Below are 26,931 nucleotides of genomic sequence, written 5' to 3'. Positions count from 1 at the left end.
AAACATCATGGATTCTGCTGCACATGTCACAAATAGTAGCTGAGATATTCCTGAAAAATGCTAAAGTCTCTTAGTGCCTCATTCTTAAATAGAACAAGGCAGCATATCTTTTCAGAGAGACTTCAACATAAAAGAAAAAGACAAAAACTAACAAAAAATTAGTTAGTTATTGGTACAGACAGCACAAGAAATCTCTATGATCAATATACTCAGGAATACATTGTATCCTTGAAACAAGAACAGACTGCTGTAGAAAAAGAATCCTGGAAATTTAAAATAAAAGAGTCAAAACAAATAATTTTAAGAGTAAAAAGATACACATTTAAATGTGTATCTTATAAAACAAAATATCTGGATTTTTTTTTAAAGAAAATGTTCTAGAACTGGAAGACATGCATTTTTCTTTCATCAAAATACTCAGCATTATAGGAGCTGGGGTTGTGGCTCAGTGGTAGAGCGCTTGCCTTGCATGTGTGAGGCACTGGATTAGATCCTCAGCACAACATAAAAATAAATAAATAAAGACATTGTCTCCATCGACAGCTAAAAAATATTTTTAAAAAACACTCAGCATTATAAATGAAGAAGACCCATAACAAGCTGGAATTTCTAAACACTAGAGACAATGAGCATACCCTGAAAGCTTTTTAGAATGTAGGATCATTTCAAAGGATGTGAAAATAGAATACTATCAGACTTTTAAGCAACAATACTGGAAGACAAAATGTAGCCATGCCTTCAAAAGTCTAAGGGAAACTGATTTCCAGGCTAAAATCCTGCCAAGTCAAAGAGTAGAATCACGACATTTTCAGAGCTGCAAGAATTGGACAATTTTTCTCTCTCTTTCTGAGAAAACTACAGGAAAACAGTTTTCAGAGAAACAAGAAAGTAGGACAAAGATGGGTTTGGAATTAGGAGAAAGTGGGATATGATGGAGGGAAAGGATGAAGGAAATCTTAGGAGCCCAGCTGCCCAGCAGGCTAGAGAGCAACCAGTCCAGATGAAACAGGACCACACAGGGGGCAGGACAGAGTCGTCTCCACAGCATGAAGAAGTGGGTAGAAATATTGAGCACTTAGAAAATCATAGTAGACTTTCAAGATACCTGATGAAACACACTGGGGGGACAGTTAGGGATGAGTAGAAGAAAAAGTATGCAAATAAAAGAACAATGGGACGTTTCATTCCAGGAGAAGAATAGCATAAAAAAAGTAAATACAAAATAGCAGACTATTTAACACAGTAGGGAATACAAGTTGAATTGCCTTATCAAATAATCTCAGTCTAATTAGTCAAAACTATGAAATGGGCATACAGCTGGGCTGGTGGAGGAGGGAGAGGACAACTACTGTAGAATGCCCAAAGCATTATGTATTAAAGAAAGTAAATAAGTAACGTCTAAAAGTAACAATTTCAATTTGCCAATGGGAAACAGAGATGCTAAGAGAATTGGAAGCAGTTGATTTGCTTTTTTTTTTTTTTTTGCTTGTTTGTTTATAATTTTATTTAGCATTCCTTTTTAAAAACCATGATCATATATTACTTTACTATGAAACCAATTCATATAGAAAGGGTTATTCAGAGGAGCAAACACTCAGCAGATTCAAGTCCTGTTCACCAAGTCTGGTCTGAACCTGTTTCTCTCTTTGCATATTCCTCTTACACCGAGTTAGCAGGTGGGCCTATCTGGAGGGTGCAGTCCCCGTAGGAGACAGACAGGAGACCATGGAGTTGGCTGGGACATCAGTCCCTACTTCTTGAATCAGATTTTGGCTCTCTGAGCTTTGTCTGACTCTACTTGTCCAGAAAGTGGGACTGAGCTACACTCTGTCCTTCAGGGTACCACAGGATGGTATGAGAAGTACAGACATACCTGCAGGTATAAAGCTGGTATGAAGTCAATCTACTGATGCTCTAAGATGCCAGGACAAAGGTAAAATGATGGTCTGGCTTGGGTGAATAATCACTTAATACTTTTTTTTTTTTTTAAGGAAACTGATACTGTGAGTACCACCTGTGATCATCCCTGGGTGGATGACTTCCAAATAAATGAAGAAAGTTTCCTGGAAGACAGCTGTCTTTGCCATTCATCAGGCTAAAGTTTATCCCATGGTGAGCAGTTCCCATTTTTACTACCACCCAGACAGGTGCAAACCGAACTCAGAACCAGGTGAAGGGAGGAGACCAGTGCATATCCCTGAAGCCTCTTGTCCCAGAGCTGAGGGACACCCAGCCCACCCTTGGCTTAGCGTTCTTTTCTCTAGAGGTGAGAGGTGTTCCATGGTTAGAATCCCATTAGCAGGAAGACATGATGACCTGAATAAAACGTACCCATGTAAGGTCCCACCGGCCATTAAATATTATGGTTTCTCTTCTCTTGTCGCCAAAGACAATGAAAACAATATGGGGTGTTGTGTGGGGAGCGATGATAGATACTGGAAAACTGAAATGTCATCAAGACTATATTTACTGCTCACCCGCATAATCCCAGCATTATAAAAAAAATGAGGAACAATGAATGAAGGGGGGAAGAAAAAAAAAAAAAAAACAGACAAATCCGGAGTCTCAAAGCTCCATCCCTGTGCCAATAAGTAGTTTGAAAATAGCGTCCATCAGGATCCATATGTTTTCTGCATGTGCAAGAATACTCTTACACAGGGGGCTCACTTCATAACTGAGATTCTTTTTCATTTAATTCAGTCATATTAGATTATGGGGCTGATTATGATCATATCCACAAATCAGTGTTTTAACAGAGTTTCCATGGAAACACTATATGCCCTGTTTTTTAAGTTTTTGGACAAGGCTTTGCCTGTTTAACAACTTGAACAAGTTTGACGAGGACAACATGTTTTGTTTAAGTTACATTAACTGGGGCCAATATTTCCTAATTGCATTACCAGGAGAAACATTCATGGCATTACCCATACCATGGAAAACCTCCCCAGTCCGGCGTTCGATTTGCTTTAATCACTGGACAGGAAACGTACGAGGATTGCCTTGTCTTATCAAGTTTTAAATGTGTTAACTGGTTTTAAGTTGATGAAATAATCTCCCTTATTAAATGACAAAGTTAGTCTTGTTAAGAGGATCGGTATGGACGGCTGTATCCATTTATCTCTCAAAATGCAAATAGATAAGTACCTTTGACTCCTGTGCCAGAGATAAATGCTTTTTTTTGCACAGGGGTTTCAGAGGGATTCCACCAAAATAAAGAACCCCAATTATCCCCCCTATAAAAAAGAAATCCCTCAAATATCAAACACACACACACACACACACAAATGTAAAAGGGGTGTCCAGGGAACAAACTTTTCCTAGGACAACATTTTTGTTTGTTTATCTTTTTAGAGATTCACACCCACACACCAGAGACGTGTATTTCCAAGACTCCACAATTTGGAAGTAGCCTGAAACAAACTTTTTGAAAATGCTGCGCTATAGAAAGACATGGGGGTTGGGGTTTTACGGACTGATGTCAGAGTTCACCCTGACAGCATATAAAACATATGGCCCGAAGCTCTGTGAGATGTCTGTGTCTGAAATGCTGGTGGAGCTTAATAAAATATCGGCAAGGAATAGTTTAATTTTACAGCATTAGGCACTGAGGCAGTAATTTGAGTGGGCCAAGCTGTATTTTAATACATCAAAGTATACTATACTACAGGGAAGCCGAATATATTTTTAAAAGACATACACTCCCTATTCAGAACTACTTGACTCAAAATCCTTCCTTTCCGACGAAGGATAAGTCAAAAACAGTCCCAGTCTCCCTGGAGCTACCTGTCTTACTTTTTAAACTATGCACATATCTCAAAAGTGAGTTCATCTGTTTCCAGGCAGTGTCTTTTACTAGGGGAACAGGGAGGTGGATGCAGACAGGAAAGCTATATGTGGCCACTAGCTCAGGTGTGGCCATTTTCTGTGCCATCCAGCAGGGATGTTATAAGGCCAGTTTCATCCTCTGCATCTTCTGTCCCTAATTTTAAGATGATTGTCTGCTCAGATCTGAGTCCCGTCATCCTTCCCTCTGCATGGGGACCTGGAATTCATCAGGGTGGAGGGGACAGCGCTTTTCTCCTGTCTTCTGGGCATGCTCTGTTTAAGAACCTGCATGCTCTAAAGCAAATGTGGCCAATGGGCTTTGTTCCAGTGGTTCTTCAAACAATCATCTGGGTGGAGGGGCAGATGGAGGTCCACGGAATGCCCTGCTTCTCCTGCTACTGGTCTACAGATCAAAGGGAGCTCTCTCCTTCCTGCCTAGCAATGAAGAGAGGGTGGGCCTGTGGGGGCAGCTTCTGAACAGGGGAGCAGCCATGACCAATACGTCTGAGATCTGACTGATAGCACCATTCTGGGGAATGGACTAGATTAGTGCTAATGCTCTCCAGCAAAGGCCCATGCTTTCTTTACCTCCGGTCCCAAAATGCTCTTCCCAACCCATGGCCACAGCAGACAGACAGCAGCTCTCCTCTTCTCCCTGTGGTTCTTTGTCAGGGAAGCAAGAGATTCTGCAAGAATATAAGGGTGGATGTCCTCTGGGAGACATGTGCGGGGGTTATTCCACCAAGTTCTCTTTGCCTGGGTCAAATTTTTCTTTTAGGGCTGTTTTTGCTTTCCCCCAAATGCAAGGGGAAGATTTGGGGGAAATAATGTGAGAGAAAAGAACATAATAGTTCAAAGGCTTGGAGGTGAGGCAGATGTAGGTTCAAATCCCAGCACTGCCATATACAAAATTGCAATCTGGAGGGGAATCAACCTCACCTAGAATCCTTTTTTTCCTTCAGTAAGTAGTAAGTTGCAGAAGATAGACAAGCACAGTGGCACACACCTGTAATCCCAGTAGCTCTGGAGGCTGAGGCAGGAGGATTGCAAGTTCGAGGCTAGCATCAGCAAGAAAGTTAGCAGGGCCCTAAGCAACTTAGTGAGACTGTGTCTCAAAATAAAAGGGCTGGGGATGTGGCTCTGTGGTTAAGCACCACTGGGTTCAATCCCCAGTACCAAAAAAAAAAAAAAAAAAAAAAAAAAAGAAAGAATAAGATACAGAAGACCAAGACCATGGTTTCTCTATGGCATCACAGAGGAGTGACAGGTTGGGCTTAGAGTAAAGCCCTCTGTATCCAGTCTGAGACCTGATTTCTCTGTAAATCTTAGATGTTGTGATTTAACCCTGAGAATTGAAGGATTGAAGGACTCACAGTGTCAAAGCAGAGTGAACTTCTAAAGAGAAGAACTCACCAAAGAATCAGCTGCTATTAACAGAGTCCCGTGGCCTAACACGGGAGCAAGTCTGCCGGGTGCTTTTGGTGCCAGCTCCCTATTTACCATTTGTTACCCCTTTGGATCAGCTTCCTCTGCTCTGGGCACTTCATTTCTCAGGCTGAGGGCCATGTAGTGTTAGGAGAGGCAGCACAGATGAGACTCACAGCTGATTTGTCACCCTCCGCAACCCCCTGGCTAAACACAGGGATTGCCCTCATAACCCAAACTCAAAAGCACAGCATGCCTGGGCCATACCTGGGCTTTCTGTAATCATATTTCTAGTGCAAGTGCCAATCCATGGACCATACTTATTTTTCAACATGCTATGGATTGAAGGCCATTTTGAAAAATAAAGAATTAAAAAAAAATTTTTTTTCCTCCAAAGGACAAGGACAAAGCAGCAAATTTACAGCTCCATGTAGAAAGTGGGGTGGGGGCAAGTGACCTAGATCAGTTGCTTCCAAGGGCTTGATTCCAATTATCCCCTCAGCAACATGGCAGTTAGCTTTGTATAATGGACTCTAAGGAAATGTAGAGTCAAGCTCGCAAATGGTAAGGATGGAGTTCAGTAATGGCCCATAGCATTGTTAGCATAGTACCCATGGCTGTCTGATATTGTCTGCCTCAGCCACTAACTGGAGGGACTTCAAAGCCATGCATGGTTGGCCTCATGGGGCTCCTGAGTGAGGCTTTGATGAATCCATGCAGCAGGTAGCTGTGTGACACGGGACCTCTGGGAATCACTTCTGCAATAACATAGGCAACTCACGGGAGGAAAAGTTCCATTCCACCAGGGTAGCCTCGGGGACCAACAAAGGCCAAGGGACTTCAATACCCATGTGCCTAGGTGAGCAGCTCCTTTGTTCAGTGCCCACAACTGCAAACTGTAGGTCAAATCTTGGAATCTGATAGTCAGGTACTGAGATTCCCCTAAGGCAAAGACATCATCTGCTCTACCCCCACCAAGAAGTGTTCAGAAGACGGTAAGCTGTTGTGGAACTGCCAAAGGACACCATCGGTGAAGTCACAGCACCCCTAAGGTAACTTATGGGACTCTAAGCCTGACCCAAACACCACACAGCCTTGCAGACATGTGCATGAGAGACAAAGCTTTTCAGTATTAACTGCAATGCAAGACGGAGGGGGCAGCTCACGACTAGCTCTTACAATTCTTCTCAGCATCCAGTTGTCCAACCATTTCCCTTGCCCTGTGAGCAGGGACCACACTGGTCTTCTGGCAGCCCCTAAGACATAGTACCTTCTTTTTGGCCCTTCGGCCTCACACACACAATATCTTTACATGGAGGGGCCCTTTTCCCTCCTGCTCTCTCTACTAAATTCTAGTCCATACAGAACATCCATAGAAATGCTTTCCCCACTTCCCTTATTAAATTCCATGGCTGCATTCTTTTTTTGGTGTATGTGAGGAGGGTACTGGTAAGTGAACTCAGGGGTACTTAACCACTGAGTCACATCCCCAGCCCTTTTTATATTTTATTTAGAGCCTGGATCTCACTGAGTTACTTAGGGGCTCGCTAAGTTGCTCAGGCTGGCTTTGAACTCCTGATCCTCCTCTGCCTCAACCTTCTGAGCCCCTGGGACATGGTTGCATTCTTACAGTACCACTTAACCCCTCTCCCTAGCAGGTTTAATGGCTGCGTAACAAATATCTGTTTCTGTTCCACACTCTATTGGTCATCTGGACTGTAAGTCTATTTATTTTCTCTCAAACACAGAGCTTAACAGGCTAGGAGCTCTCAAGAGATGCCTCTTTAATGAAGAAATAGCATACAATAAAAGGTCCAGAATCCAAGCCCCCTTGGTGCACTTGATTTGAATATAAGGGTGTTTTCACCTTCAGCAGAAATGCAAGACACTCATGAACAAACAGTCTCTGAGAGGTAAGCACCTATGTTGCTTGTGCTCAAAAATGTCTCTGTAGGTCTATCTCAGCTCTTCCTCACATAGCAGGGTACACAGGCTGCATTTCAAATGTTTCCTTGGTAGAAGTAACTGAAGGCCACGAGTAGAAACTTATAAACATCAGCTGGAGCAGCAAGAGCTGTACATGAGTTTATTTTCTCCTCAGCCCTCATTAGAATCACAAATGAAATGTTGACAACATATGAAGGAGCCTGCTTGTCGAACACAAATGTTTCCACTCCTATCAACCTCCAAACTCTGATAGTCATGCTTCACGATGAAAGCTCAACAGCCCCGGGGAGATGACTACATGCGTCCTCTAATTACACAAGGATGGGAAAAAGGGCCTCTCCGAACCCAGGATCCACTGCTGGAGAGATCAGCAGGGAAACTTTAACAAATAACAGTGTGAGCACAGAGGAGGTGGCCCAAAATGGGATTCTCAAATTAAGCGCAAGGACAAGAATGTTACTACTGCATCAGAACAGGAAGCCCGATGAAGGTGGCTGTAGCCACGTCAAGGCAGGTCCTTAGTTTTGCCAGCAAAAGTCCCACACAAGTCCCCAGCATGCACGCACGCACACACACATTCTGCACGAAGATCATGCTGGTGGTAGTTGCAAGATACCAACAACCTGCTTTCCTTTGTGGGGCTATTATGATGACAGGCAGAGAGATGTAGGACACAAATGCACCAAGTCTGCAACTGATTCTAGGCAAACACAAGTATGCATGTGCTTTACAATCTCTTCCCAGGCAAATGCTCCTTTGCACCAAACTTGCTTTTATTCTAAGCAGATTAGTCAGGCAGACATAGCCCAAGTGCAGAGTTGGTACGTGTCATACAGACACAATAATAAAGATACTAGATAATCAATATTACCAAATGCGAAGGTGTATTTTGTTAAGAGTCTTATATTAAAAATTTATTTAGGGAAGGTAGCTCAGTGGTAAAGGCCCTGCCTAGCATGCATGAGACCAGGGGTTCAATCCCCAGTACTATACACACACACACACACACACACGATTAATTTGTGCTGGGTGTGATGGCATATGCATGTAACACCAATGACTTAGAAGGCTGAGGCAGTAGGATTCACTCCCCAGTACTGCAAAAATAAAAATAAATAAATAATACTTAAATGTTCCCTACAAATCTGTGAGGTGGGTCCAGGTGATGAGACTGAAGATCAGAGAGGTTAAATAACTCAGAGTCACACATCCAGTTAATGTCAGACTAGCGTTTAAATCTACATGGTTTCTCTCCAGATTCCATGTTTATAACAGGGACCCTCTTCTGAAATGAAATAGTAAGACAGATGAAGCTGGGTCATCACAAGGGACACCTAAAGTTCAGGATGTGTCATTAACGGGTTACGACATAAATCCTCCTTGAGACAACTGTGCTTTCTGGAACACGTTCCAGCTCTGGGTATCAAAGACCTAACAGAGAGTAAAATTTCAAAGAGGAAAAAGCAAGACATGGATTCATGAGAGTATCACAATGTACATACACTAAGCTCTGACTTAAAAATATGAAACACACATCATAATCTATTATAGAAACTGAACTATCGTGTTATTAAAAAAAAAAGCACCAAAGACAATAAAAATGCACCAAGAAGAGTTGCACAAAACACTCATTTTATGTGTAACATGAGTAAACAATCAGACGTGAACATGAACTTGATTCCAATTTATATTCTTGGGGCAGGGACAAGAGTAGCCAGTCAAAAGATCTAAGTAAAACAACGTGTCAATGTGAGGCCTTGGCCAGGCTTCCTAAGCTGCTGTATTTCTTGATCTTCTCGTTTCTTTCATTAGCTTTACGTCCACAGGCATCTGTCTATGTTTACTGTACCAGCCACATGAGCTCACTAATTACCTTTAATCATACTTATCTGAAATGCATCTTTACCTTCACAGACGTCTTGTATACAGGAAAAGTGCTGGAAGGCTGTGGTTGGGAAGATCTTGGGATGGAAAGTCTGTGTTTTCTCTAACCCTGACAGTGCAGGGAGGATGAGCTCCCCCCACCTCCAATAATGCATTTAGTTTGACCTCGGCTACCATCTTAGGATCCCCAGGAAGGGCTTAGGAGAGGTGGTTCTCTTAAGAGTTGGACATTCCGTATTACTCAGCCCTCAAGAAGAAAGAAATCATGGCATTTGCTGGTCAATGGCTGGAATTAGATTATCATGGTAAGTGAAATAAGCCAATCCCCCCCCCCAAAAAAAAAATTAAAGGTCTCTCTGATATAGGGATGCTAACGCATAGTAAAAGGGGAGGAGGGAAGAATAGAAGTTCACTGGATTAGACAAAGGGGAATGAAGGGAAGGGAGGAGGGATGGGAATTGGAAAGACAGTGGAATGAATGGGACAGAACTTTCCCGTGTTCATATATGAACACACGACCAGTGAAACTCCACATCATGGACAACCACAAGAATGGGAAGTTATACTCCATGTATGTATAATATGTCAAAATACATTCCACTGTCATTATAACTAAAAATAACAATAAAAAAATTTTAAAAAGAGTTGTACATATCAACGAAATTATAAGCAGTCTTCCTGTGGGTAGCAGGTACAAAGAAGGTGAGGAGATCAGTATCAACTCTCATGAAATGACTAAGCATTGCTAAATAGCACACACTGGTAAGCACTCTGAAGGCCCAGAGCCAGGTTACTATGTCTTTCCTAGACCCCGCAGCACTTTAGCTCCACCTGGGACCCTGGGGACAGGTGGATGTTGAAAAGTAACCACTGACCAACATTACAGACACTGCTTTCCTTAGCTTGAGGGAGAATAGAGGTATGCATTTCACACGCAGGACTCCAATGATTTTTTTTTTCAGGTCCACTAATATGCTATTTTATCAGACAGCTCCAGGTCTGCTAAAGGGGGCTTAAACTCTATAGATATTCCTATGAAGGAAACTGAATGAATCTTAGTATTTCTTGAGTCTAAATCTTCAACTTGTCAAAAGAGCAAGAAAAAAAAAAAACAGTGGGTGAACATCTCCTTCCACCTTCTCACTAGAAAAACCATGTGGCAGCCTTGATTCTCCCCTGAACAGCTCAAAAGTAACTGTGTTCTCATCCTCTGACTCAGAATTTTGCAAGTTAATTAAATCTGCAACTTACTACCAAAAGAGTGTGTGGTACCCCCAAAGACTTAAGATATATAAGGAAGAAAATTATTGGTTCTATAAATATTGGACCAGATGTGGGTACTCATAGTCCATGTGATTGCCATAAATATATTAGAGACCCTGAGCAAATGAGTTAATTTCTCTGTGCCTTAGTTTTGTCATCAATAATGAAAGTAATAGTAACATTCATTCATTCATTCATTCAGAATTTTTATAATGAACTTATGTGTGGGTATTGTAGAAACAAAGGACAGAAGGAAAGAGTCATCTGAAGCTTAAGAGACCAGTGATCTGTGGTCACCTTTAAGTGAGATGATGCAAACAAAATGGGGGTGGAGTGGGGGTACAGATTGCTGCTAATGACCTCCAACAGTGATGTCTCCTCTTCTTCGAAAGCACACAGCTAGACTACATTTCCCAGATTCCCTTGCTGCTAGATATGGGCACATGATTTCATCCTGGCCAATGGAATATGAATAGATGTGGTAAGTACCTTTTCCAAGCCTGGCCCACATCTTCATTTTCTTCCCCCATCAGCCAAACTGATGGAGAGGACTCTCAGAACCAAGAGGAGGGTACAGCCACTAGATGGAAGAAGCCTGGGTATATGAAGGACTGCATGGACTCTATCAATCTGAATTAAACTATAATAAATGCAAAAAGATAAGTTGTTCTGTTAAGCCACCAAGAGTTGGGGGTCTATTTGTCATAGCAGCTAGCATGTCTTTAATACAAATCTGTAGCACTGTCTGGCCCACTGTGAGCACTAAATACATGACTGATAGGCTTGTCATTTAGAAATATATTCCTAGTTCCCTTGCCATATGCCTTAGAGACTAAATCCAAAGAGAGAGGGGTACACAAACACATACACATATACACAGAAAATCGGGAAGGAGGAAGGAAGGAATAAAGGAAGGAAAGGAGGAAGGGCAGGAGGAAGGAATCCAGCAAGCAATACTGAAGCTCTGGGTAAACTTTCTACTTTAGTGCGTTTGGTCATCCACAATTCCTAGGGAAATATTTTCACTATTATCCACACGCCTCCAGATACCAAGTTGCCTCCATAGCCAAATGAAATTGCTGCATGGATATGTGGTACCAAGGGCCTCCTTCCCATTCTGGGCTGCAGCTGTCCCTGGACCTGGCTGCTGTCCCCCAGCATCAGATCACCAAGGCACGTACTCTGGATGGGGCTCCTGTTGACAGGAAGGGAGGAGAGCTTTGCCATGATTTACCGAAGCAGACGTTAAAACCGGGAGAAATGCTCACGTTCGTTATAAGGTCTTGTCACAGGCAGAGACCCCTGGGCACAGAAACACAGATGAGTCCTCTGGGGCTGATCCTCTTGGAGTGAGAGGAGGTAACTGGCAAGGCATGCTGGATGTACACTTACAACTCAGTCCCTAGAGATCTTGCCATCTGGATAGTCCAGTAAATGGAATGTGCCTTGAGTGCACCTACCGGACAAAAATGTCATTTTCCTTTGCAACTTTTTAATTACAGACGTGATACATGTTTGTTGTAGCAAGTTAAATATATGCAAAGGTATAAAGAAAAAGAGGTATGACAGAAAAAGTTAAGCTCCCTCTCTTCTTAAACTAGACCCCTGTCCTGTCAAATAATCAGTATTACCAGTTTGGTGCCTGCCCTTTCAAGCTTCTTGCATCTTTAGATACAACAATACACACTACAGGGTTTATTTCTCCACCTTTAACTTTTTTTTTTTTTTTTCCCCTCAGCCTTGAGGATTGAACCCAGGGGTATTTTACTGAGCCACCTGTTTAGCACTTTCAATATTTTTTTTAGATGGAGGTATAGGGATTGAACTCAGGGGCACTTGATCACTGAGCCACATTCCCAGCTCTTTTTAATTTTTATTTTGAAATGGGGTCTCATTAAATTGCTTAGGGCCTCACCAAATTGCCAAGACTGGCTTTGAAGTCACAATCCTCCTGTCTCAGCCTCCCAAGCCACTGGGATTCCAGGCATGTGCCACTGTGTTGGCCTTTACTTTTTTTTAAACACAAATAAAATTATATAACATACATTCCTATTCAAATTGCTTTACTTCACTTAACAACTTATTATGAATCTTTTCTGAGATGGACTTATTTAGTGCTCATTTATTTTCTTTAAGAGATGTAGATAATATTCCTTGGAAGAAAGTTATTACATGCTGGATTTTAAAGCATCAACTTTAGGGTTAATAATGGCTGTTGATTTTTGTTGTGGATGTTGTTTTTTTCAGAAGAATGTTGAAATGGTAACTCGACCTATTTATTTATAAACCATTCTGACTTAAATTGGGCCACAGAGTGGGTCTCTCAGAAGGTGGGGGATTCTTGAAACCTTAGCATGACAATAACCCCAATATTATTCCGAGGGTGAATCTGCAATTCGATTCTATGCAGGAAGCTGGAGTCCGGCTGGGTCTTGGTCTGGGGAAACCTCCCCTCTAAGGAGTGCATTTGGCCTGTGCTGACGTGTGACATCTCTCCTTGGTGACTCCGCATGCACAGTTGTTGCCACCTCTTAAAGCTGGCTCACGGAGGGAGGGAAGGGAGGAGCTGTGGGCATTAGCATGCGGGTCACGCACCCTCTCTTTGTTCTCTTGGCTAAGGTCAGATGGAATAAATCAATCAGCCTCCACATCCAAAGTCCTTCAGCGTGTCCTGGAGCCTTCTATCCATGTGTGCACTGCCCATCTTTTAATGACCTGTTGGAGTCAGCAGGAACAAATAGAACCAAGAGCCTCCTGGGGCAGCAAGCAGCTGCTCCTGGGAATCTATCCTCTGTGGGATTCTCTGTGTGTTCCCAGTTTAGATGGGAACAGCCAGCTCAGACTCTTCTGAGGTCTGAGAACACGCACTGCTAAGAGGAGATACTGCTGTTGATTGACCAGATCTGTGCTATGTACTGAACAAATAGCACTTCATCTGTCCTGTCCCCTAGGAGGTAGGTACTATCCATACTCTACAGATGCAAAGCAATACTCAGAAAGGTTGTGATTTGTCCAAGACTACACAGCATTAGGATCAATGCAACATAAAAATGGACATCCTCATTAAGCCACACAGCCTAATTGTAACTGGAGGTGTTCTTGGTCCTCTGAAGTTCCCTGCAAGTGTCCTGGCCTCCCATGCCCAATCATGCTCTCAGTGGATTCATCTTTCTCAGGCCTCTGAGTCCAAGAGATTCAGATCCTATTTGGGTTCTGCAAGATATGGCTAAATAGCTCCACTATAACCCAAAGAGATACACGCTCAAATTTTCGGTCCAACACATCCCTAAAGTTGGTGAGTACAGTGCCTTTGAAGCTCACTCCTGATTTTTGACCAGCGTGACAAGGTTTTAGACATAAGCAAGCCCTAAAGATCATCCTATACTTTATGGAAGAGGAGATAGGACAATAAATGGATATGCCTGGTTGGGAGGTGGGAGTTAGGGGTGGATGACAGGTGGTGAGGTGACAGCAGTGGCTAGAGGGTGAGATAGAGCAGGGTTTGCAAACCATAGCCCACCGGCTTATCAGGCCCTTTACCTGTTTTTGTAAATAAAGTCATATTGGAGCACAGGCACACATATCCATTAAGGATCATCTCTGGCTATTTTTGTATTACGACAGCAGAACGTAAGCTTGCACCAGAGACCAGAGGGCCCTCAGTGTCTAACATATTTACTGCCTGACCCTCCACGAAAATGTTTTTGGACCCCAAGGAAAGAGAGAGTCACATAGGTAGAGGGGTAACTTCCAAGTTCTTAAAGGGAACATTAAGTTTATAGGTGTTTTTTTTTTTATGCTCTTATGAATTAATGACTATGTTACAGGTGAGCCACTGATGGTCATGTATCATGGAAAAGTTATTACTAGCCGGGCATGGTGGCACACGCCTGTAATCTCAGCAGTTTGGGGGGCTGAGGCAGGAGGATCACGAGTTCAAAGCCAGCCTCAGCAATGGCAAGGCCCTAAGCAACTCAGTAAGACTCTATCTCTAAATAAAATACAAAATAGGGCTGGGATGTGGCTCAGTGGTTGAGTTCCCCTGAGTTCAATCTTGGTACCCTCAACCCCCAAAATGGGCATCCTTATTTAGCCACATAGCATGGTTGTGGGAAGGGGCTTGGAGACAATAGTCCCCAAGGAACAGGCTATTAAGAATAGTCACTATCCAATCCTGTTCAGAGGGAGCCTCCTGCCTTTGTAGCACCAGGCAGGCTTCAGGGCTGATCCCTGTCAAGACCAGGAGCTGGGAAGTGCTGCAAAGCACTCTAATGGGTACTGATCAATACTCATGAGCACACTCTAGGCTGTGACATGTATTGCTTTAGGTAATTCTAATTACAATCTTGTGAAATAAAAACTACCATTATCCCCATGTTAGAGATGAGGTCCTGAGCGGACTAGTCAAATCCTGGCCCATCTGATTCCCAAATTCATATGCAAAGGCTCCACTTCACAGCCTGGGGCCAGAGATCCCAGTTCTTATGGCCTCCATGAAAGGCGTCCCAGAGCGCACTCATAACATGTTGGGGTGTTGTAGGAGAGCAACCTCAAGCATCAAAACCCCACCTCAACAAATGGCAGGGGAGTTGCACATTCAGAGACAAGAGTTTCTGTCCCTGGTGGGAAAGTTCCCAGCAGCTTCAGTTAGAGAACGTCACAGTTCATTGATGTCTGATGCGCACAGGCGGCTTTATTGTTTCACATGTGAAAAATGAGGAAAGGGCCAGACCCTTGGCATCAGGGAAACGATGAAAGATTGAGATTTCCAAAGTCATGCTAACCCACAGGTCAATTCAACCGGGGCTGGGGTGGGGGGGCGGGGGCGAGGGAGCCGGCAGGCAGCTGAGAAGTATTTGTGGCATCGGAGGGGTGGGGGAAGAGGTTGCGATGTCCACGCAAGGAAACCATGGCTATGAATTTCAGGGCATCAAGATCCTGTCAACACAGCTAATCCCTACGGATGTTGGCTGAATAAGCCTCTGATGACCAAAGAAACGCACTGTGGAAACCATGTCAGCCTCCAGCAGGCCAATTTGTCCTCATATTACACACTCTGCTGGCTCTGTTGCTAGACCCCCAGATCGAGCGTTCCCCCCACCGCCAACCCGATAAGGTGGACACAGCATGGTTAATAAGTCAACAGAATTCAGAAGCCACGACCGGATTAAGGAGGCCGTTTTTATTTTGGTGCCCTGGACTCCAAGCAGATTAAATAATCAAAAAGGCCGAGCCATCGGGGTCATGTTTGAATGCTACAGCTGTTCACCGAGATTTGACAAACATTCTTTACGCGCGGCTCTGGGTCTGAATGGGAAAGGCAGGGATGATCTCGGGGAGGTCGACACTTTAAGAAAGAAGAAGGGGACACAATCAAAAGATCCTTTTATGGAAACCGATCCCAGCCAGATGGAGACAAGGGGACAGGCTGCTTAAAGAAGTGGTCTTGTGAAAGCGACAACTGTTCTCAGCATCGAAGAAAAAGCCCAAGCAGGATTCAGAAGAAGTGAATGAAAACTCCGAGTTCTGCCATGCCCTCCGCTTGTGGATCTGCAAATTAATAAGGGTGGGCTGCGTGATCGGCAAGGACCCTGGCCCCGTGGAGGCGCAGCCATGAGAGGTGAGCCGTGATGGATGAGTGCTGTCGCCCCTTGGAGGAGTTTTCCAATGGAGGGAGGGAGGGAGTGGATCCCCTCAGAAAGGTGTCCAGTGAAATCTATTTTCAAGTCGTCTTCCTTAAAAGATCGGACATATGCAAAAAATATCTCCGAAGGGGAAGATTTATGTTTTCACCACGTTGGGTGCAGAGGAAGGGACTGGAGACAAAATTATGCGGCCATAATGTGAGTGTGCGCTGGGCATGCCATGGGTCATTTCACAGAAAACATGGTGCGGGCAGTTTGAGTTCATATATTATTCCCTTTGGGGGAGAGGGTTGGAGCCAAAGGAAGAATAAACCAACTGGCTCCAATCTCAGAAAGACAAGCCCTTCATTAACGGCTCAGCAGATTCCGTGGAAAACATATTCTCTTATTTAAGAATTGATTTCCTGCAGCTAAGTCATGTTTGAGGCCCACAGTTCAAGGGAGGGGTGTGGGTTTGTTTCTCATGGGAAGATATTTTGGCTTGGAAAGGAGTCATTTCCTTTACCTGCAAAATTGGTGAAAGGAGAACAAGGGTTTTGTGCTTTTATGTTTGGGAAAGGGGAAGAGGATGGTGACATCCTACCTCTCTTGAATTAAGTTAAACAGAGCAGCTTCTCTTTCAGAAGGCTCCGGGGCCTCCTTCCTATGAGCCTTCAGCACTGTTAGCTCCAGAGAGAGAATTCAGAACAAGGGAGCAGGCTGCAGAGCCTGGGAAGGCCACATAGTATATTTCCTTAGTTAAGCCTTCAAACAAACAAACAACCTCCATCAAGAACTTTCAATAGGAGTAGATCACTCTTTTTAAGTTTCGAATATCATCATGTGGCCTTGTGAATTCCTCTACCAATTTGACAAAATGCCCTTGACAGATGTTTGCCATATTTTGAAATTTGAGTCTCAAAAAAACAAAAAAACAAAAAAAAAACCCAAGAAGTGTTATAGCAACTTTGTAGAAGAATCTAAGAGAATCTAAGAATATAAACTGGCATCCTCTCTCCCCTTCAAAGGACACTCTCTCACATTCCCATATAGCCAAAGAGTGCTGAGGCAAGGATGCTTTTTGCAGCATTGTTTGTAATGAAAGGGGGAAAAAAAATATTGCAGCCGCTCAATTGCCCCTCAGAAAAGGGATGAGTAAATATTGAATTTGAAACGATCTCACCATGGAATACTCGATAGCAGTTAAAAGGAATGAATTATCTCTCTAGGTATCCAAGTGGCTAGATCAGCATGGAGGAAGACGACAGACTTTAGTATGAGTCAGACTGATGATTCCATTTATGTGAATATTTAGAAACCACAATGCAAATGAGTGTGTGTGCATGAAAAAGTATTTGACAGGCACTGGAGTGGAGCAGATAAGAACCCTCACACTTTGCAGGCAGATTGTCTGGGTTCAAATCATGGCTCCATTACTTACTATCTGTGTGATCCTGGGTACGAGATTTGGTGTCTCTGTGCCTCAGTTTCCTCACCTTTAAAATGATGAAATTAGTACAACCATACTTAACGATGTTATAGGAACGAATTGATGTATATAAAGCATATGGAATGATGGTTGGCCCCAGATATGTGCCATTGTTAAATATTAATATTAAATATTTATTAATTATTAAATATTGTTTTTAAACATACCTGGAGGGATATATCAGTTATGGTGGGGGAAGGATAAAGTAAGTATGAAAATCTAAATGACAGGCACAACTGTTACAGGAACATGGATGCTTATGATACTATTATTTTTTTTTTGGTGCAAGGGGAGGGGTGTGTACCAGGGATTGAACCCAGGGGTGCTTAACCACTGAGTCACATCCCCAACCCTATTTTATTTTATTTATAGACAGGATCTCACTGAGTTGCATAAGGCCTCACGACATTGTTGAGGCTGGCTTTGAACTCATGATCCTCCTGTCTCAGCCTCCTGAGCTGCTGGGATTACAGGCGTGTACCATCGCGCTCGGCCTGATTATGATATTATTCTTAATGCTTCTCTGTATTTTGAAAATCTCCTGAATACAAAAAGAGCAGAGATGATCATTCAGGATTACACTTGCCATGACGAACGTCAATCTGAAAGAATGCTTTAGACCTGCCCTACCCAATATAGTAACTACTAGCTACAGGGTACAATTTAAAAATTAATTAAAATGAAATAAAAATGATATTCAGTTCCTTGGATGCAGTGGCCTGTCACTCTTCTCCACGTCTGGCCCCACATGATGCAGCTGTGTCCTACAAAAGGCATGTGTAACCAAAATATTCTTTTTCACCTTTCTATTTTTCCACCATTTGGGTACTGAAGCACTTGGAAAGTATCTTTCCCAAGGCTACTGACAATAATTAGCAAGGTGTGAAATAGGATGTACTCAGTCTGTCCCAACCCTACTCAAAAGGTGAGTGACACAGCCTGTCATCTAGGTTGCAGGAGGTGTTATCTGGCTCAGAATCACATTACCTGTGAATTAAAAAAGGGACATACATGCAGATCTCTCTCCTAACACTAGCCCAGAACCCACTTTCTTTCTGTTTGTCCTAGGTGAGCTGCTACTGCTTTTGAGTGTGATTTTCCCACGCCAGGGTGTGTACGGCTGCCCAGAGAAGTGCATCTGTCACTCATCTTCAAACTCTGTAGACTGTAGTCACCGGGGTCTGGCTGAAATCCCTCCTGATCTGCCTCCTCAGACTCTAACGCTGCTCTTGCAAGATAACCAGCTACACCATCTTCCTGCTCATGCGTTTAGGTCAGTTCCTCGGCTCATGACCTTAAACTTGTCCAACAATTCTCTCTCACATCTGGCCCCTGAAGTTTTCCATGGACTTCGGCACTTGCATGTTTTAAACCTAACTCACAACTTCCTGCTTTCCCTGGAAAGCAGACTTTTCCATTCCCTCCCGCAGCTGAGGGAGCTCGATGTGTCATTCAACAACATCAGCCATCTTCCCACCTCGCTGGCTGAGCCTTGGGAGAACCTAACCTTGTTCGAAGTGCGACAGAACCAGCTCCACTATCTCGATCGCAGGCTCCTAGAATCCATGCCCAGCCTGAGGCTGTTATTTCTCAAGGACAACCTCTGGAAATGCAATTGCCACTTGCTGGGTCTTAAACTCTGGCTGGAGAAATTTATCTATGCAGGTCAGTAACGTCTGTTTGGAAAGCCCCAGCTGTGTGTCACCAGCCTGGGATGAACCTCATCTGTTCTCTGCATTAGCAGATACACTGAGGAGAGTGCAAGGGACAGTTTTAAGCTTTTTTTTTTTTTTCACATTGATGTCATTTCATGGTTTGGCAAAAAGGTAGGTGAGTCATTAGAGGGTATTTAAATTCAGGTTATTTATATTCATCTACAAATATAATGCACAGAGACAACTTTCTACTTGTCTGATTAATATAACATGAAATTAATTCTCTGGCAGGTATGTCCATAGGAAGGAGGGACTTCAATTGCCACCTGAGTGACTGCTTCACCCCAAAGTGGCACTAAACTCTTATTTTCAAGTATGATCCAACTGGGGACAGGGTTATCACTCTTTGGGATATTTTCCCCTCTTTGTTTGCTTCTGCCCATTTGACAGGTGAAAATATTCCCTAAAAGAATCTCTTTCTGCTTTAGTAAGTACTACTGTTATTAAACTTGGGTGCAATATGACCTCTTTCTAAAGTTATTCATTATTTCTTTAACCAGATGTCAAAAAGCAAAGCAAGAGATCCCAGAATATTAAAGATGGGCGGGGGGGGGGGGGGGGGGGGGCGGGCGCTGCTATGGAAATGACCCAAGGGTTAGCAAACCACAGCCCTAAGGCCAGATCCAGTCCCTCTTCTCTTTGTGTAAATGCAGTTTTGTCAGCCAACATCCATGTCTATTCATCACATACTAAGCAGCTGTTTTGCACTCTAAGGGCAAGTTTAAGTGGTCATGACAGACTGTTTGGTAAAGCTGATATTTATTATCTGGCTCTTAATAGAAGTTTGGCAAATCCCTGTTATCAATGGGAAACAGAGGCCCAGAGAGGTTCCGTGATTTGCCCAAGATCACAGAGCAGAAGCACAGAGGAAAACAGAAAGCCTGACTTTGGTTCTTGGCCCTACATTCTTTCCTGTACCCCATAGTGCGTCTCTGAACATCATTCATTGATTCCCACACTTGAATGCTTTTTATATCCCAGGCACCATTCTGGGCTCTGAGAAAAGGGCCGTGAACAAGAATATTGTTCCCTAGTGCTCAGTGTCACTCTAGTATCTAGAGTATGTAGAGTAGTATGAATGGATGTTAATTAAGACCATGAGTAACGATGCATGCTCAGGTGGCAGTGCTAAGACGACAATGAGGCAGGGGAAGCAGAGGGAGCAAGAGGGGAGGGGGCCCCCTTTTAGACTGAATGGGCAGGGAAGTCCTTTCCAAGGAGGTGACATGGGTGAAAAGAATCAAAACAAGGAGGAATGAGCCAGGAGATGACTAGGCGAAGGACATCAAGTTTGGTGACAAAAGGAGAACCAGAGAGTTGCTAGAACAGAGGCAGGCTGTGGCAGAGGGGACAGAGAGGAGGCAACGCATGTCCTCAGAGACCATGTCATGCAGGACTGTGCAGAGCAGACCTTGGGCCTGGGATTTTATTTTAGGTCAGATGGAAAGCCCTTGCATTTTATTCAGGGGAACAATATGATCTGATTACAACTTAAAAGGTTACTCTGGTGAGTCTAGTAAAAGCAATCCAAAAGCTGCAGAAGAAGAGCCAGAGAGATTTAAAAGAGAAGATGAATCATGTTAGCCAGGGAGAGGATGGTAGTGACCCCAAACAGAGTGGTAAGAAGGCAAGGCTTTGGGAGACACCTGGAATATTAAACTGCTAGCAATGGCTAATGAGGAGGAGTGGCAGATGAAGAAAAGAGTCTAAGGATGGGAAATTCTATTTCATTTGTCGTGCAGGGATAGCCAAAGAAATGGTGATGCCTTTAGCAAATTGGGAGTGGGGGAAGTGAGGAAGGGGGAGGCATAGAGTCAAGAGTTGGTTTTGGGGCATGTTGGAGACACCCATTCCAAATCCAAGGGGAGCTGGGTCAGGGGTTGTAGATTTGAGCCCATTGCTCAAGAAAATATGACATGAATTAAAGAATCAATAGCATCTGGATTGCACAGATGAAGGCAACTTAGAAAACAGCTCGAGTTCAAATATACAATACCGAATTAAGAAGCATCTCAACAGTAAAATAACAAATCACATCTCAGTCACCAGCCAACATTCCAGTTAACTGACAACAGGAGCTATAGCATGTGCCAATCTCCTTCTGATAGGATGTTTCAAATGCAACTAATTACAGCTGGGGGTAAGGAGCTTGAGCTATTGTATTCTGGATTAAATCGTAGGCATATACCAGACCATCACACAAAAGACTTTTCATCAAAGAAGAATATTTCTTGATTAGACCAGAGTTCCCAGGCCAGGGATGTTAGAAGCAATGTGGGATGGGATGAAGTTCTCCTTACTCAACCACAAAACTTGCTGGTGGTCTTTGGGAAAATTAATATTGTTCCCTAGTGCTCAGTGTCACCAGATGAAAAGTGATAGTATCAAGGCCCATGATGATCCTCAGAAGCAGTGAGGCAGTTCACCCTCCCTCGTGACAGAGCACAGGATTATAGATATCAGCCTTGTGTCAGAGAAAGGAAAAATCATTTGGGGGCACCGGAAATCTGGATGTCCCAAAATAACTAGAAAAAAATCCATATTGATACTAAATATGAAAGTCATATAATGAATGCATTGAATAAAGGCAAAATAAAGGAATAGATATTAATCAATATCCTTATAAACCAAAGCAATCCCAGAGGTGTTAATTGATTTAACAGACATCCCCAAACTTCAGTCATTTATACAAGAAAATGTCTGTTGCTCACTCATTTTAGGGTTCAAGAGAACTGGGGACAGGGTCTGCCTTCCATGCATTGTTCAGGGATATAAGCCTCTCTTAGGTTGCGATGTGGCCAACTTCACCACACAATCTCCAACACCACCACCTAAAGGGGACAAAACCCACGTAAGACCATGCTGGAGATGTCATCTCCTGGAAATGGCATTCATGGGTTCCATTAGGTGGAACTCAGTCACTTGGCCCCAAAATGACCCCAAAGAGTACGGGCCTAAGGGCAAAAGAGGTATGTTGATGAATACTTAACCATATCTCCTCCACAAAAACGTGCACATAGATTCTACATTGACTATTCCTCTTTATTTACGAGTAAGCAAACCATCTTAATGCTTATCACTAACTTTATTAAACACTGACTCTAGACTAGGTATGGTGCAAAATACTTGACATGGTTTATCCAACTGAACCCACAGAGCAATCATGGGAAGCGAATTTCATTATTCTCCCCGTCTCTCACTTTTCAGAAGCACAGGTGGAGGCACGGTATGGTCAAAGACCTTTTGGGGTTGTATAACTAAGTCATGTGCAGATTTGAGATCTGAATCCAATTTTTTCCAAGACAGAGGTTGAAAGCCACTAGTGGTCAGGTGGGGGACAGTGTGCTCATGGCAAGCTGGAGCTTCTTGCATTGTCAACTTATATAAATCTAGAAGCGGGTAAGCTCCTCATGCTGTAGTCAGCAGAGTTGTCTCTGATGTCATGGCCTCTGAGATAGGGGTGACAGGGTGCGAGGGAGATCCTGGCTGGGGATATAGCTGCATAGGAGGCCATGTAGCTGTTGGGAGTCACGGCTCCTTCCACAGTCCTAGGCTCTAGTCTATGTATTCCCTTGCCTCTGTGTCCCAAGATGTGGATCCCATTCTAACACTGAACATTGAGAAGACTGAAGCTAGAGAAAGCCAGTTGTGGAATCATTAAATAAATCACCTTGGTCTAGGTATAGGTTAGCTGATGGAATTGCTCTTGGCAGGAGACCTTCGTCCCCTGGTGGAAGTATCAGTGCTCTTTGGCCAGGTTAAATGTACTTAGTACTTCTCAGAGCCCTGCTCTTCATTTCTCTCTCTGGCCTTCTTCCTCGCAACAAACTCCCAGGGAGAGACTCTAATGGCCAGGTGCACAGAAATGCAATGATCTATATGGCAAGACTTCAATGACAGTGCAGCTGAATGACACCTTGGGTGGCTACCCCGTACCTCTGGCCTCCTGAGAACCAACAGCTTGGAAAAAGAAGAAATTCCTCTTTTACCTTTTTAGCTTTAGAGTCTCAACTCTTGCCTCAAGGGATCACAGAAGAAGCCAGGGGGGCGGGGCTAGAGACATCCTGGCGGTAGGTGATTCAGGTTTAAGCAATGGCAGCAGAAAGGGCACAGGCTGAATTTTGCCATTGCCACCCACCCTGATGTGCCTGGGCCACGTGACAACTCTTGCACTGTGGAGTGGTCCTATGTACTTACAGGGCCACTTAGGGCTTGCATTAAAAGGCTTAGGTAGGATGGATAGGAAAGCATTCCCAAACTCTGAAGGGCTGTGTGATGGCAGGTGCTAATAAGTTGAAGTAATGACCTCCATGTGTGTAGGTCTGCCATAATTTCACAATCCACCAACCATCTGTGCGAAGAATCTTCCATCTAATTTGGCTAAGAGAGTCCTCCTGGGAGAGGTGTTTATAGCAGGCTGGGAGAACTGAGTCACAGATCACAGGAGAGTTTTGCCCCGTCCAAGGACTTTATGAGGATTCTCCTGCCCACTGCCCTGGCCTCACGATTCTCCAGAGAGGAGGAAGTAGAGCAGGACAGTGAGAGGGGTGAGGGAAACTTGAGAATGATGGGCAAGGACTGAGTTTAGATGTTGATTGGTCTGCTCAGGACCTGCATGAGTTTGCTTAAGAATTTCCTCTCCTAGCGGAGCGTAAGGACCCATCTGTGCTTTGTAAACTAACAAGTCGGATACAAATCTGATGCTTTTACGGCAGAGAATTTCGTCAAAAAAGTTCTTTTTCAGTAAATCAGTGATCAACCTCGTCCAGAAGGAAGTGTGTGAACCCAGCGCTCTCTCTAGAGAATTCCTGAGCAATGGAACCCCCCCGCCCCGCCCCCAAATTCAGAAGTCTACACACCCAAGGAAATCAACTGCCTCATGGGGAATGGAAAGTGCACTTAATAACCCTTTGGAAGATCAGGTACTCAAAGTAGTAAACTGTTTCGAGGCCTGAGGAGACAGGTTAATTATACTTAATCCCACGAACGAAACCAATCGTATTGGCAAATTCCGAGATACACAAAGCACTGTAAGGACCTTGCCACCACTGCCCTTGGCATCACTGAGGACAGTTGGGAGACACCTGGCATCTCAGTGATCAACACACAGCATCATAACAATGCACATTTGTTCTGTGTTTTTTTTTTTTTTTTTTTTTTTTTTTTTTAGGTTTATAATAGGAATCTGGCACAAAAGATTTCTTGTGTGGCAGGGCTCGGGGCTCGTTAGGGGCTTGGCCGCAGGAATGCCGAGGGCTATGGCACCCTTGGTGTCGGCCCTGGGAGTCCCTTCTTGTCAGCCTTGGAATTGTCTTTCCCCGTCAGCATTTATATGATGTAAAGGTGACTTGGCTTCTGATGAGTTCTGGGTCATATGTAATTGCCAATTTAGTGTGTGGCATTTTTAGCATTTAGCTAATTTAGAAATCCTAAAATCATAAAGTATGATTGTTAAAATCTTTGACTCTGGGAAAAAAAAAGTTTATAAAGATACTTTATAAATTCCATCTGCCTACCTTTTTTTTTTTTTAAGCTAAAGATTTTGGACCACAGTTGTATCTGGGTTCTGTTATCATTCTCTGCTTTTGTTTTTTAAAGGGGGAGTAATGGATGGTGTCATCTGCGGGTCACCTGATATGTGGAAGGGGAAGGATCTCCTTAGGATTCCTCACGAGCTGTACCAGCCCTGTCCTCTTCCTGTTCCACATCTGGTGCCCTCACAGGGTCAGCAGCATGGCACTGCCCACCGGGAGGTCCCCAAGCCTCCTGAGAACCGGATCTCTGGGGAGCGAGACCCTGTGACGTGTGAGGTCAAACCCAAGCCAAGGCCCACCAACCTGCGCCACGCCGTGGCCACCGTTGTCATCACGGGGGTTGTATGTGGAATCGTGTGTCTCATGATGTTGGTGGCTGCCATCTATGGCTGCACCTATGCGGCTATTACAGCCCAGGGCCATCGGGGCCCCTTGGCTCAAACCAGTGACTCTGGGAAGATGGGAGGAAAAGAGGTATTTGACCACTCACTGGCCTGAGAGCTTTCATCTCAAAGAGGATTGATCGCTGTAGACCAGGTGTCCGAGTGAGCCGATGTGTTCACTGTTACGGTCTGATTTTACTTTTTCCAACAGAAACAGTAAGATGTGTTTGTAAAAAAAATATATATATATATTCCTGGGAAGAAATTTAGGTTGGAAATTTTAAAAATACCATAGATGAAATAGAGATGATACTTGTACTCTGTGTCTGCAAAGTTATGACGGTGATTCTAGGCATTGGAAGACCATGCACACAGAAAGGGAAGATACCATCTCTTTCAGGTGCCCTTCCCTGGATTAAGTTGCTTTTGCAGAACCAAAAAAAAAATTCCAACATGTGAGCCAGTCAGCATTCCTAGGAGCTTTAGGGTCCACTGGAGAACTGCCCAAGTCTGAGTGCTTGGGACGAGGCTGGTGATCCTACCCGAGGGGCACTGAATGCCGCTATAATTCAAGTTCATGCTAGATCGGCGGATACTTTTAGATGTTGTGTATGTTATACATTTAATGGGAGCGTCTGTTGGTTGCGAATTTCATAGCTTGCCACAAGAGTCAGATTATACTTAATTTTCTAAATCAGAAAACCATTTGGGGCTTTGTAGGGAGATGCAGAGGAAGAGGAGGGTTCCACATCTGGGTAATGTGACGCAGGCCCAGAGTCTGGGGAAGTTTCTTTTCTTTTTTTTTTTTTTTTTGATGCAAAGGTAAAGAACACATAAGCAAATTCAGGGCAGAGATTACCAGAAGGCCCTATCCACCAGGAGACTAGAAGCTTCCATTTATAACTCTCACAGCAGGAATGAATTTAGGTTAGTCAGAAAGCGAGGGCAGTGACTTTTGTGTATCTGCATCTGCCTGCGTGGTGCACGGAGGGCACAGGCTTGCACAACCACACCCGTGCACAGACAGGACGCGAATGCATCTCTTCCCCCCCTAATGAAATGCAGCCCCGTCAGGGTGGGAGCCAGCAGCTCTTGATCACCACCCAGATTGTCTCTCAACACTCTGGGATAGGAAGTCAGAAGGAAGTCTTGAAGAGAGTGGGAATTTCCAAGAGGCTCCAGATAAGTGGTGGCAGCTACCCTGAACATTATTTAGGCCGTGGCTTCAAAAATAAAATAAAATAAAATCAGGTATAAGGCTGGCTTAGCCCACAGAAGTGGTCCTGAAGAACTGCATGCAATGTGAATTTTTGTAAATTGAATCATCATTTTAATGCAGTAGGGGACCTCGCTATTTAAAGGAACCTTTCATGGAATCTTTCTGTAATGGAAATAATTGGCTCCAGATTTATGCCTTTTGTATATTTGCATTTCCTCCATGCTAGGTTTTCTTAAAGTGAAATGTACCTGTTCTCTCTCAGCTCCTACTTAGAGTCACTTTTTAGGAGTAAGTTTATTTTACACAGGGAAAAGAGTGCAGAGGAATTAGGGACATGTTAAAGGCAGAAAACGGCATATATATATATATATATATATATATATATATATATATATATGGCAAGCAGTCCCTGCAGAGGCCATGACAGACATTGATAATCAATCCCAGCACTCCTCCCAGCTGAGCCCCAATGCGCCACAGATGGTTTCTTAAGACAGCACTGTAGGCAACCAGAACTAATCAATTGGAATTGGTTCAAAGGATAAAGCACATTTGCCATTCAGAATACTGGCTCTACATTCACTCCTTAAGGCCATGTAAAAATTAGTTTGGATCCTAAGTCC

General features: G+C 43.7%; 2 protein-coding genes across 2 annotated transcripts in view; one reads left to right on the top strand and one right to left on the bottom strand.

Annotated features, from left to right (window-relative positions):
* Cacna2d3 (calcium voltage-gated channel auxiliary subunit alpha2delta 3) overlaps positions 1-26,931 on the bottom strand; it is an 872,527-nt gene that overhangs the window by 120,483 nt on the left and 725,113 nt on the right. The gene's annotated exons all lie outside the window — the stretch shown is intronic.
* On the top strand, positions 18,747-25,204 carry Lrtm1 (leucine rich repeats and transmembrane domains 1). The gene is made up of 2 exons (XM_027947812.2): positions 18,747-19,122; positions 24,771-25,204. The coding sequence occupies exons 1-2, from the start codon at positions 18,747-18,749 to the stop codon at positions 25,202-25,204; spliced, it is 810 nt and encodes a 269-aa protein (XP_027803613.2).

This window comes from Marmota flaviventris, chromosome 1, assembly GCF_047511675.1.
Source record: "Marmota flaviventris isolate mMarFla1 chromosome 1, mMarFla1.hap1, whole genome shotgun sequence".
NCBI classification, from domain to species: Eukaryota; Metazoa; Chordata; class Mammalia; order Rodentia; family Sciuridae; genus Marmota; species Marmota flaviventris.
Note: the sequence above shows the minus strand (reverse complement) of the source record. Positions and strands in the feature narration are given on the sequence as shown.